This window comes from Haliotis cracherodii, unplaced genomic scaffold (genome assembly GCF_022045235.1).
Source record: "Haliotis cracherodii isolate W230 unplaced genomic scaffold, xgHalCrac1.p SCAF_11, whole genome shotgun sequence".
NCBI lineage: Eukaryota > Metazoa > Mollusca > Gastropoda > Lepetellida > Haliotidae > Haliotis > Haliotis cracherodii.
This window is the reverse complement of record NW_027266266.1, coordinates 42,095,985-42,109,658: the sequence shown is the minus strand read 5'-3', so window position 1 is coordinate 42,109,658 and position 13,674 is coordinate 42,095,985. Positions and strand designations below refer to the sequence as shown.

Below are 13,674 nucleotides of genomic sequence, written 5' to 3'. Positions count from 1 at the left end.
GCAATTCGCGAAGTAAGACCCTTTTATTACAAACAAATTCTGATTATCGAGCAGATCGTCTTGGCTTGGCGACGCCATTTTATTCGAAGTAAATGCTTGAGACATGAGAGGTGGAATCTGACTGGTCAATAGGAGGGACATAGAAGGGACACAACTCGTGATAGCCACTGGTGGCGCTACGACCGAGCCCAGAAACTCCAGCCTAGTTCGGCAAGGGTGGAAACTCAGTTTAGGGGTGCCCATAGACTAAAATCTAGTCTCTGAAATGAACATGTTCAGTTATCTTAATAAAAATATAATAAAAAGGAGCCCAGTGACTCTCTTCATTTTCAGATACTGCAGTGATCTAGACTTGCCAAACATTATAGACTTGCATGGGCTGTATTTGATATATATTTGTATCAGGGTCTGTAAGACAGACTAGGGTGCCCACCATATGTTAATTTACCAAGTTGCCGTGATCATATGCTTTCAATGCATGTCATATGTTCGAGCGAAGTATTACGGTGTAAACAAACTGCTTGAGCATATACAGCGCCATATTTTGTTTCAAGGCTGTTGTCGGTGATACCGTAATTCAGATCGACAACCCCCTCAAAACACTAGACTCAACCCAAGCCGCTTCACTCAATATATTTGCTTACACATCAAGACGGTCAGGTAGCTTGATCAATCACAGGTGACTCTTAGTCATTTCTATGACGAACAGTTATATGTCGAAACGGGTAAGCATGTAGGACATGAATTCACGGCACAGCTATAATATGATGGGAACGTGAAATGCCGATCACCTGTAGATCATGAACGTTCTGCCTCTGAACTAACTTGTACCACCTTAATATTAACGTTCATAGCTGTCTTTCCATATCTTAGATTTGAATATTTTCTGTCAATCAGCATTATAAACAGAACGACAATCTGCACTTTAGTTTCGTCTACAGTGCTAATTCGCCATGACACACAGTCGTTAAAAATAAGCAATTCTTGAACAAACAACAATCCGTTGCGGACTAAACGTCAGTACTTTTATACCAACAACTGTACAGAGGGGAAATATGGAAATCTTTCTGACCAGTCTGATCAGAGTTCATTTACAAATTGGTTGTCTGATACTAAATAGTTACGGGAGTGTAACATAGGTGCATAATAAAAAAAATCACCGTCAATCGCATGAAGTTCGACAAGCAGAAAAAGGTCAAGAAGCGCGGTAACTACTCAGCATATTTCGCAATCCGTAGCACTGTATAAAATATGAGTTACACGATGTTAAGACGGAGATGATTGGAGCGATGATGGTTATTATTTGGATTTTGTGCACTCACTGTTTGACATCTTATTTCACAGGTCCCGTGGCACTGAGGGTGTGTGAAAAGTGAGGGACCATATAGGGCCCCGTGGCACTAAAGGTGTGTGAAAAGTGAGGGACCATATATGGTCCCGTGGCACTAAAAGTGTGTGAAAAGTGAGGGACCATATATGGTCCCGTGGCACTAAAGGAGTGTGAAAAGTGAGGGACCATATATGGTCCCGTGACACTAAGGGTGTGTGAAAAGTGAGGGACCATATATGGCCCCGTGGCACTAAAGGTGTGTGAAAAGTGAGGGACCATATACGGTCCCGTGGCACTAAAGGTGTGTGAAAAGTGAGGGACCATATATGGTCCCGTGGCACTGAGGGTGTGTGAAAAGTGAGGGACCATATACGGTCCCGTGGCACTAAAGGTGTGTGAAAAGTGAGGGACCATATAGGGCCCCGTGGCACTAAAGGTGTGTGAAAAGTGAGGGATCATATACGGTCCCGTGGCACTAAAGGTGTGTGAAAAGTGAGGGACCATATACGGTCCCGTGGCACTAAAGGTGTGTGAAAAGTGAGGGACCATATACGGTCTCGTGGCACTAAAGGTGTGTGAAAAGTGAGGGACCATATATGGTCCCGTGGCACTAAGGGTGTGTGAAAAGTGAGGGACCATATATGGTCCCGTGGCACTAAAAGTGTGTGAAAAGTGAGGGACCATATACGGCCCTGTGGCACTAAAGGAGTGTGAAAAGTGAGGGACCATATATGGTCCCGTGACACTAAGGGTGTGTGAAAAGTGAGGGACCATATACGGCCCTGTGGCACTAAAGGAGTGTGAAAAGTGAGGGACCATATATGGTCCCGTGACACTAAGGGTGTGTGAAAAGTGAGGGACCATATACGGTCCCGTGGCACTAAAGGTGTGTGAAAAGTGAGGGACCATATATGGTCCCGTGGCACTAAAGGTGTGTGAAAAGTGAGGGACCATATATGGTCCCGTGGCACTAAAAGTGTGTGAAAAGTGAGGGACCATATACGGCCCTGTGGCACTAAAGGAGTGTGAAAAGTGAGGGACCATATATGGTCCCGTGACACTAAGGGTGTGTGAAAAGTGGGGACCATATACGGTCCCGTGGCACTAAAGGTGTGTGAAAAGTGAGGGACCATATACGGTCTCGTGGCACTAAAGGTGTGTGAAAAGTGAGGGACCATATATGGTCCCGTGGCACTAAAGGAGTGTGAAAAGTGAGGGACCATATACGGTCCCGTGGCACTAAAGGTGTGTGAAAGTGAGGGACCATATACGGTCTCGTGGCACTAAAGGTGTGTGAAAAGGGAGGGACCATATAGGGCCCCGTGGCACTAAAGGTGTGTGAAAAGTGAGGGACCATATATGGTCCCGTGGCACTAAGGGTGTGTGAAAAGTGAGGGACCATATATGGTCCCGTGGCACTAAAGGTGTGTGAAAAGTGAGGGACCATATATGGTCCCGTGGCACTAAAGGTGTGTGAAAAGTGAGGGACCATATATGGTCCCGTGGCACTAAGGGTGTGTGAAAAGTGAGGGACCATATATGGTCCCGTGGCACTAAAGGTGTGTGAAAAGTGAGGGACCATATATGGTCCCGTGGCACTAAGGGTGTGTGAAAAGTGAGGGACCATATACGGCCCCGTGGCACTAAAGGAGTGTGAAAAGTGAGGGACCATATACGGTCCTGTGGCACTAAAGGTGTGTGAAAAGGGAGGGACCACATAAGGTCCCGTGCCACCAAGAGGGTCAAGACGCATCTTTTACGTCTTGACTTTGCCATGACAAAGAGACACTATTGTGAAAAAGACTTATTTTTTCATTTTATTAGGAGTCTTATTTACCTGGTAATGGAAACATATTCGACACGTTAACCAGAAATCTAGCTCATTTGGTAACTTTAAATTAACCCCAATGTACATAGGCCTCATATCCGGTGATATCCGTTTTCATCTGGCGCCACTACATGAGCCTCGGAAATGACAGCTTTGTAAACCGATCTCTCCCGAGCGGCTGTCGGAAATAACCGATCTCCGATTATGCTTTACGCCACACGCTTGTTTGCTAAGGATTTGTGGCATTGTTGACATTTCGAGTGTCAGACAGTTAACAAGTGGCTAAATTTATATCAAACCATAAGTATGTTTACGTCAGCATGCTATTGTTTGGACAGGAAAGTCTATCAGACACGTTGTCCAAGACGTGCTCATGGTCGCAGTCAACTATGGCAAACTTATCTGTCCCGTAAGAACAACCAAATTATAGAACTGGAAAAACACGTCTGAATAGTTATGTATAAGCCATCAGATGGTTCTCAGAATGGCGGTTCCCTTCTCAACACTATCAAAAGTGTTCAAAAGTCAATATAGAGTTTATCGGGGAGTGATGCATTGGCGGATTCGGAGGGGGTGGGGGTGGGGGTGGGGTGGGGGTTTGAGGTGGGGGGTGGGGGGGGGTGGGGGTGGGGGTGGGGGTGGGGGGGGGTTTGTCCCAGACTTGGATGATGCATATCATCATATCGCAAATGCTTATCAATGCTCATGATGTCAGTCACTGGATTGTTTGGGCCAGACTCGATTACTTAATGACCGCTGTCATATACGTGTGGGGGCACTGGTTTGTCAGCACCATACCCGTGCTCGTGGGTTTCACCGAAGTGGTAAAAGTCTGAGACCTGCATCACTTCGGGCTTTCCTCACACATTAAGCTGACACACCATGATATAACAGGAATACTGTTAAAAGCGGCGTTAAACCCAACTCACTCACTCACCCATATACGCGTAGTTTGATTATTGCTGAGTGTGGCGTTAAACAACAAACAAACATCCCTAACTATTGTCACCTATAACAATGTATTATATATCTTTGATCATCATCATCATCATCATCATCATCATCATCATCATCATCATCATCATCATCATCATTACATCCCGTCTATCAGATATAAGCCGATCTAGTGGTCGAGGTTAATGCACTGAGGGAGAACGGGGGGCTCCGAGTGTAAAGCGCTCTGTTTGAGTAGGTCTGATGAAGGCAGCAAACGTTAGGCAATATTGAGCATCACAAGGGCCAAGTCGGCTCCAGCTAAACGCCGAGTTAATGAGGCAATGTGTTTAGTCAAGTTGTATGCAGGGGAATTCCTGAAGACTTCCACGTGTTTACAATCAAATTATAAAATCCCCAAGGCTCTCCATCGTTTCCTTGCACCTTACTCTCCTTACTGGTCACTGCATCACTTAAAGTGGGGAGATGTATCTAATTTTCGGAGGTCATTTTCAGTAACTTTGCTTTGCCTAAGATGACAGTGGACGCTATCGTAGAACAGGGAATTTCCCACATAATTCAAAACTGTGAAGTGTATTTGATTTGTGCGTGATTTATGTTGAATTTTAGTCTACTTCAAAGTGACCGTTGAAGAGGAGGGTTAACGTCGCGTCTAAGACCATTGCGCTTTATATAGCGACGTGCCTGCACATTTGTGTGGCTGCTTGTACTAGTCTGGACTTATGCCGGTTTTATAGTGATTGATATTATGAACATCGAGCGACGTAGTTGGATCGATACGATGGCATGCAATCAACCAAGTGACCGATCATGACCACTTGATCCAATTTATCGGCTCTTAGGACAAGCTGAAATGCTGTGGACACGTATTCTTATCTGCAGTCCCTATAGGTACTCCCATTCGAACAAACGATCATAGGTTCCTGGCGTGCCGAAGGGACGCAACTCTTCAGGGAATTGAGGTGACATAGACGATTGGGCCACCCGTGCCCCCTACGACTGTAAATAAACCGCATGGTCCGTGTCATGTTGATTTCAGAAGATTCATTAGCTTAGATGCATATGAAATCTTGATGTTGACGTTTCTCTCCTTTCTATTTTTTAATTGACCGCCTCACTGGTCTAGTGGATAGAGCGCCTGTCCGGAGAGCGGAAGGTCAGAGGTTCGATCCCCGGCCGCGTCATACCAAAAGACGTTAAAAGGGACTTGTCGGCTCGGAGTCAGTATACTGCGTCTGAGTTTGGTATTCATGTTAATATGCGACATGGTATCTCAGTGCGCAAGCACTATAAAATCGGCATTAGTCCGGACCAGTGTAAGTACAAGCAATCACACACACGCGTGCATAATGCACGTCACCATAGAAGTGCAACGATCTCGAACGCTCCGTTAAACCCCACCTCACCGCCCTTACCTTTCTGGAATTAAAATCCTTGTTTACTTGTTTCCAATTCTAAATCCAAAAGATGTAAAATGTCTTTTATTCCTGTTTACCTTAATCGTTGTTGTACATCATCAGATTTTATAATTCGTCTTTTTTTATGTGCGCTGCAATTCTTACATGTATCTGTATCCATAACAGTCATTGTTCTTTTTTACAATTCATTTGTTCATGTGTGTGTATCACTCTGATGAAATCAGAATTTCCTATCGGGTAATAAAGCATTTAACCTTATCATATCTTAAATAGAATGTCCCCAAACTTCAAACACCACAATGTGTCCTCCATCGTAGCAAAGTCAGACCTCTGAGTGTAGTACCGTATTCGACGTAATAAGCGCCAAGGGCGCTCTCAGAATGTGAAATAGGGGGATCTTATTAGAATATTATTTTGGTGAAATAAAAAGTTGAAAGATTGTAAATTCCTTGGTTTATACTGACAGCCTGAAATGGTTATATACGACAGATTTATTTTTCCAGAATTTAATTGCCCATACTTAAGGGTGCATATAACACACGAGTGTGTATTATAGACGGATTAATAAGTCTTGTGTGCACTCATCAAATCAGACGGGGTGCTAATTGGGATTGTTCCACTAGCCAATATATTAGCAAATATCGCCGTGGGCGCTTATTAGAGCGGGGCGCTTATTACGTCGAATACGGTGTATATGTGGCTATTGAGATGATATTATGATGATCACTGTTATGCTTGTCAGATAGTGCGTTTAATGAAGCCCGGAAAATGTGTCCACGTATCCTCGACAAACATCCGCTCGCGTTCAGCGACCTCGGAAATGATGTTGACAAACAGTTCCTGTAAATACCTTTCACATTGCTTTCGACGAGATACGCTAGAAGCGGAGAGAAATCAAATCACAAAAGTTTCGGTTTTATATCACTATGTTTTTCAGGCTAGATGGCAATCTTTTGAATCATGTTTACGTGTGTGTCCTGTTTGCAATATATCTTCAGAAGATGAATCTCATTTCGGAAATAGTTTATGAAGCTGCGTAAAGTTTATTTGCCAGCTATCTATATATTCAAACGTTTGTTGTGCACAACTCGAGGTTTTTTAAACGTCTGTAATTTTATGAATTTATTTTATGTATTCCAAAATAAAAATATTACGTCGTTAAATCAATGTAATGTGTGAATTAATGGAATTGTATTTTTTATGCGTGGGAAAGGTTATTTGACCCTTTTTTGACAACTACAGTCTGACCAGAGTGTCTAGATCCGAAATAAACATATTTTACAGAATGTTTTTGTTAAATAATAGTTATAAAATATATTAATGTGGAGCCAATAGCCTGTCTTCATTTTAAGATACTTAAGTAATCTAGACTTGCCAAATATTATAGACTTGCATAGGCTGTATTGGAATATATTGTTTCAGGGTCTGAGGGATACAGAGATTCTAACTATATTGATGGCGTCTTCTAACGTGTCTCAGATCACACTCGTATATGTGTCTAGTGGTCTCGCTTTAGACTAACATCTAGTCTCTGAAATGAATATATCGTACAGAAAAAAAACAGTTGTTCAGTTAACTTAATAAAAATATAATAAAAAGGAGCCCAGTGACTCTCTTCATTTTCAGATACTGATACTGCAGTGATCTAGACTTGCCAAACATTATAGACTTGCATGGGCTGTATTTGTGTAAGACAGGCTAGTCTCGCTTGTGTCTGTGGTCACTCTTATCGCCGTTACATGTTAACGTTCCGAAGCTTTCATCAATGTTTACATCGCCACATTGACCACCTCACCGAAAATGTGATATATATCTGTTGCACAATCACACAACACGCCCTTGTTATCAACATGAAAAGACTGTTTACAAAAAAAACCGGATATCAGGTTCCTCCTCCAGGGCTTGTTATCTTGCCACGCGGACGGATGCCAGCAATGTGACGTCGGAGAATGTTAAGGACCTGGTCGTGACACATTTGTGCACATATTTCTTAGGAAAGATAGTGCAAGTAAGGCAGAACTGAAAACATTGAATTCCTTGTGAGAAAAACACAAAACTAGGAATTTATGTGTGTAATTAATTCTGTCTCATGTTATTCCCGTGTGGGGAATTAAGATTGTGATTTGAAGATGCTTTAACATTGCAATAGCCGTCATGGTGGGTGAGGTGAAATGGGGTTTAACGTCGCGTTCAAGATTATTGCACTTATATAGCGACGTGCATGTACGTGTGTGTGTTTGTGTGGCTGCTTGTACTAGTCCGGACTGATGCCGATTTATAGCGCTAGCTCACTGAGATACCATGCCGCAGTTTAACATGAATATCCCACTCAGACACAGTATACTGATTCCGAGCCGACCAGTCCTTGTTTTAGCCCCTTAATGCCGAGCGCCAGACAGGGTAACAACAAGTACCATCTTTAAACGTCTTTTGGTATGACGCGGTCGGGGATCGAACCCAGGACCTTCCGCTCTCTGGTCGGACGCTCTACCACTAAACCACGGAGGCGATCCCGTCATGGATCTGTGGAGTATAACAGCTTATATACATACATGTTATATTATATATTAGCCCTCATGAATTGTAAGCTAATTCTATGCAAAATACTGTGCTTTAACTCTCACACATTTTAGCGTTAGGTGCTTTTGAAGCAAAAATCACGTTCTCGGTCATTGGCGGAAATCTCACACGAAATAACGTTTTCGTTATATAATGTTTTCAAGTCCCAGTTCGTTTTATTTTGGTACCGATAAAATAATTAACTTGTGGAACGCAAGGATATGTTGTTTGTTTGATTGTTTGTTGGTTCGGAGATGTACAACCCAGCCGTATTAAAGGGGCACTGATCTAACGCAATTCCCCGGACTGGTTGTTGCCTTTGTTATTGTTTTTCCCCTGTGAGTACCCGGATGATACGTAACGCAACTGAGCGAACGGCGACTGGCTAGAACAAGTAATCAGCTTATTTCGATAGGATACATGTGTATATAGGTTTCTTGGTATCCCCGTTATAATACGCTGTCTTCGTAGAGTCACCACCCTCATCTTTAGCAAATTACAAATCGCATACATTCTCACATTTCGCCTCCTTTATATAAACAATGACAAGACAGTGAACGAAAGCTTGTGATTAACGGACAGACCACGCGTTCCTAGATTTGTTTGCGTCCATACTTTCATATAAACGTACTTTTCGCCGAGACTTATTTGTTCTTATATATAGCATTTGTATGTTGACTTGCAATCCGACCCTTCAGGCGTGCGGTTTCTTTACACAGACATGTCTTGTCGCAGGCTAAACCTACTTTATAGACAGTGATTCAACACTGAAGAACGAGCAGTCATGCGCGTCCTGTGCGCAACATATTGTCTAGGAAATCTTTTATAATGCAACACATGTTTCACCTCTAAAAAACAAATAATTTTCCTGAAGCTGATTTCATAGCTAGCTAGAACTGGCTAAACCGGTTTATTTGTTTGTTTGCACACCGGTTAGCAGTACTATAGAAGATTCCACACACAGTTATCACGTGATGTAAACTGTAAACAGACAGAACCCGAAAAAAAAGTATTTTCATTTTAATCGACACATGCATGCACGTTGCATAAACCAGATACATTAAGGTATGTTTTTCATGGCTGTGGCATATTGACGTCGCCATACATAGATATCAAATTGGGGCTTTAAAGCACATGTATATGTGTTACTAAATGTATAAAAAGATTATAGTTAAGCACTGTCACGAACAAAACAGTGAATATAGATGTATTTATTTGTGTGAACAGTGAATGTAGATATGTTGACTTGGGTGAACAGTGAATATAGGTGTGTATATTTGTGCGAACAGTGAATGTAGATGTGTTTATTTGTGTGAACAGTGAATGTAGATGTATTTATTTGTGTGAACAGTGAATGTAGATGTTTTTACTTGTGTGAACAGTGAATATAGGTGTGTATATTTGTGTGAACAGTGAATGTAGATGGTGTTTATTTGCCTGAACAGTGAATATAGATGTTGTTTATTTATGTGAACAGTGAATATAGATGTGTATATTTGTGTGAACAGTGAATATAGGTGTGTATATTTGTGTGAACAGTGAATGTAGATGGTGTTTACTTGTGTGAACAGTGAATAGAGATGTGTTTATTTGTCTGAACAGTGAATATAGATGTTGTTTATTTATGTGAACAGTGAATATAGATGTGAATATTTGTGTGAGTAGTGAATATAGATGTGTATATTTGTGTGAACTATGAATGAAGATGGTGTTTATTTGTGAGTGAGTGAGTGAGTATGGTTTTACGCCGCTTTTAGCAATATTCCAGCAATATCACGGCGGGGGACACCAGAAAAGGGCTTCACACATTGTACTCATGTCGGGAATCGAACCCGGGTCTTCGGCGTGACGAGCGAACGCTTTAACCACTAGGCTACCCGACCACCCGTTTATTTGTGTGAACAGTGAATATAGATGTGTATATTTGTGTGAACAGTGAATATAAGTGTGCATATTTGTGTGAACAGTGAATGTAGATGGTGTTTATTTGTGTGTACAGCGAATGTAGATGTGTTAACTTGTGTGAACAGTGAATGTAGATGGTGTTTACTTGTGTGAACAGTGAATGTAGATTTTGTTTTGTATGTGAACAGTGAATAAAAATGTGTTGATTTGTGTGAACAGTGAATGTAGATGTGTTTACTGGTGTGAACAGTGAATATAGATGTGTTTATTTGTCTGAACAGTGAATATAGATGTTGTTTATTTATGTGAACAGTGAATATAGATGTGTTTACTTGTGTGAACAGTGAATATAGATGTTGTTTTTTTATGTGAACAGTGAATGTAGATGGTGTTTATTTGTGTGACCAGTGAATATAGATGTGTTTACTTCTGTGAACAGTGAATGTAGATGCGTTTACATGTGTGAACAGTGAATGTAGATGTGTTTATTTGTGTGAACAGTGAATATACATGTGTTTCAATGTGTGAACAGTGAATGTAGATGGTGTTTATTTGTGTGAACAGTGAATATAAATGCGTTTACATGTGTGAACAGTGAATGTAGATGTGTTTATTTGTGTGAACAGTGAATATAGATGCGTTTACATGTGTGAACGGTGAATGTAGATGGTGTTTACTTGTGTGAACAGTGAATATAGATGTGTTTACTATTGTGAACAGTGAATGAAGATGGTGTTTATTTGTGTGAACACTGAATATAAATGTGTTTAATTGTTTGAACAGTGAATATAGATGTTGTTTATTTATGTGAACAGTGTATGTAGATTTTGTTTTGTATGTGAACAGTGAATAAAATTGTGTTTACTTGTGTGAACAGTGAATGTAGATGTGTTTATTTGTGTGAACAGTGAATATAAATGTTTTTATTTGTGTGAACAGTGAATATAAATGTGTTTACATGTGTGAATATTGAATGTAGATGTGTTTACGTGTGGGAACACTTAATATAGATGTGTTTACATGTGTGAACAGTGAATGTAGATGTGTTCACTTGTTTGAAAAGTGAATATAGATGTTGTTTATTTGTTTGAACACTGAATATAGATGTGTTTACATGTGTGAACAGTGAATGTAGATGGTGTTTATTTGTTTGAACAGTGAATATAGATGTTGTTTAGTTATGTGAACAGTGCATGACTTTTTTGTGATTTTGTTTTGTATGTGAACAGTGGATGTAGATGGTGTTTACTTGTGTGAACAGTGCATGTAGATTTTGTTTTGTATGTGAACAGTGAATAAAAATGTGTTTACATGTGTGAACAGTGAATGTAGATGTTATTTATGTGAACAGTGTGTGTTCGGTATTTTGTTTATCTGTTCAATATGTGCTGAGCGTGTGTTTGTACACAGACCATGTAACTTATAATAATAACAACAAACAAACAAACACGCAGACGAGGCTGAGTTTGTTATTATTATTCGTTACATTATTTGTGTGAACAGTGCGTTTTATTAATCTGTACAATGCACATACATTCTGCGCTCACGTGCACAATGTGTTGTTATCTGTGTGAACAGTGAACGATGTTTACCTCTATATATCCGGGACAATCCGGTCTCAAACAACCCATGCCAGTCGTAAGAGGCGGCTTGCGGGATTGGGTGGTCAGTCTCACTGCCTTATTGTGTCAATAACTGGATTATCTGGTCCAAACTCGATTATTTACAGACCGCCTTCAAATAGCTGGCATATTGCTGAGTGCGGCGATAAACAACAAACAAAACAAAAAACATATATGCATACCCGAATGAAATACATCACCATCGAATAACTATTTCTTGTTTATTGACAGTAGTTTATATTCTCAAATGCAGACTCAAATGACACGACAAACTAACACGGGACCATCCGCCGAACAACAGAATTCACAACCGACGACCCACACAAGCATACTTAAACACATACAACCTGCACACGCAAATGTGTGATAATCATAGATGAAGACATTAATTAATTTGACACATGATTTGAAATAAATCAACTTACCTAAGACGGTAATAAAGGCTCCAAAAAATAGATGTACAGCCATTCTAATTAAGTAAACCCAGCGTCACCCAAAACAAGACGAGGTATGCGACCCGCTAGTGCAGCGTGACATTCACTGGCTCGTTGAGGGTGTATGTGCGTGACTACTTCTGTTGAGGACTGGCTTGTGACTGCGTACTTCCTCAATCTTTGCCAAAAGACCGGTAGCCATATTTATATACACAATTAGGCTGAACTCTCAGGGCGGTAAGTTAAGGGATGGAGATATTGTTATCTCATTCATTACATGCATCGAAAATAATCGACGTTGAGGTTATTCCGGTTATAACGAAGACGAATATAAAGAAAACGACTATTCGGTTATAACGCAATCGGTTATAACGAATAGTTGGTTATAATGGAATCGGTTAAACGAATAGTCACTTATAATGGAGTCGTTATAAGGAATATTCGGTTACAATGAAAACGTTTATAACGAACAATCGGTTATAACAAATACTCGGTTATAACTGAGACGGTTATTACGAATAGTCGGTTATAACGAGTAGTCGGCCAAATAGTCGGCTATAACCGTCGTGAAGCACAAACACCTGCATCAAGTAGTACTATAATACCATGAAGGAAAATGATTGGTTTGTAAACAATTATAAGAACCATCAATCCATTTATTCGTAGGTTCAGTCATTCATTTGTTTCGTCTTTCTACTTTCAACAGTTTCTTTGTGTTGTTTAACGGCGCACTCAGCAATATTCCAGTTATATGACGGCGGTCTGTAAATAATCGAGTCTGGACCAGACAATCCAGGGATTGACATTCTGAGCACCTATCTACGCAATTGGGTTATGATGACATGCATCAACCAAGTCAGCCAGCCTGACCACTAACCACCGTTAGTCGCCTCTTCCGACAAGCATAGTCGCCTGTGACGGCAAGTATGGGTTGCTGAAGGCCTTTTCTACCCGGATCTTCACGGGTGAGCAACGATCCACGCCGTCACCGATCCTGGCCACCCGATCCATAAAGTCGCTCCTTACGACAAGCAGGGGTTGGTGTGGGCCTATTTTACCCCTGAATCCCGACGAGGTCGAGGCTAATGAACAAACACCCAGAAAATATATCCCCGTGTTTTCCTTGCGTGCAAACGTGATATCTTCAAAATGATGAAGAATTTGGAAAATTCAAACAAAGGAGATGTGTTCTAATTATCTCAGGTCAAAGGAACAACATGTCAAGATAAGTACGATCTTACGTAAAACTTTCCACACGCCCCGGGCCAGCCCAGCTATCAGCAACCTCCCTCTCTCCGAGACACTGCTCGGGGCGGCCACATACCATCTGCTATGTCTGATATCGTTGAATCAGCATAAAACAGTCTCTCCAGACTTTTTTAGTCCCAGAATTAAAGTTATCGTATTTGAATATGTATGTATGTATGTATGTATGTATGTATGTATGTATGTATGTATGTATGTATGTATGTATGTATGTGTGTATATATATATATATATATGTATATATATATAATGGATTTTATTTTAATCCCAAAGGAGCCCAGAACAATGCCTCGACATGAGGCAATCTAGACTTGCCCAATCATTTTGGACCTGAGCCTACAGCCTACATTAGTCTTAC

General features: G+C 40.9%; 1 protein-coding gene across 2 annotated transcripts in view; it reads right to left on the bottom strand.

The window, feature by feature from the left end:
• Positions 1-12,260, bottom strand: part of LOC139456519 (uncharacterized) — a 32,475-nt gene extending 20,215 nt beyond the window's left edge. The window contains exon 1 of one of the 2 annotated variants that reach the window (XM_071238275.1): positions 12,042-12,260. In XM_071238275.1, the coding sequence (XP_071094376.1) occupies positions 12,042-12,084 (43 nt within the window). In that variant the 5' untranslated portion in view covers positions 12,085-12,260. The remainder of the gene's footprint in view (positions 1-12,041) is intronic. The other variant, XM_071238274.1, reaches the window with a different exon arrangement.
• Between the last annotated feature and the right edge of the window lie 1,414 nt (positions 12,261-13,674).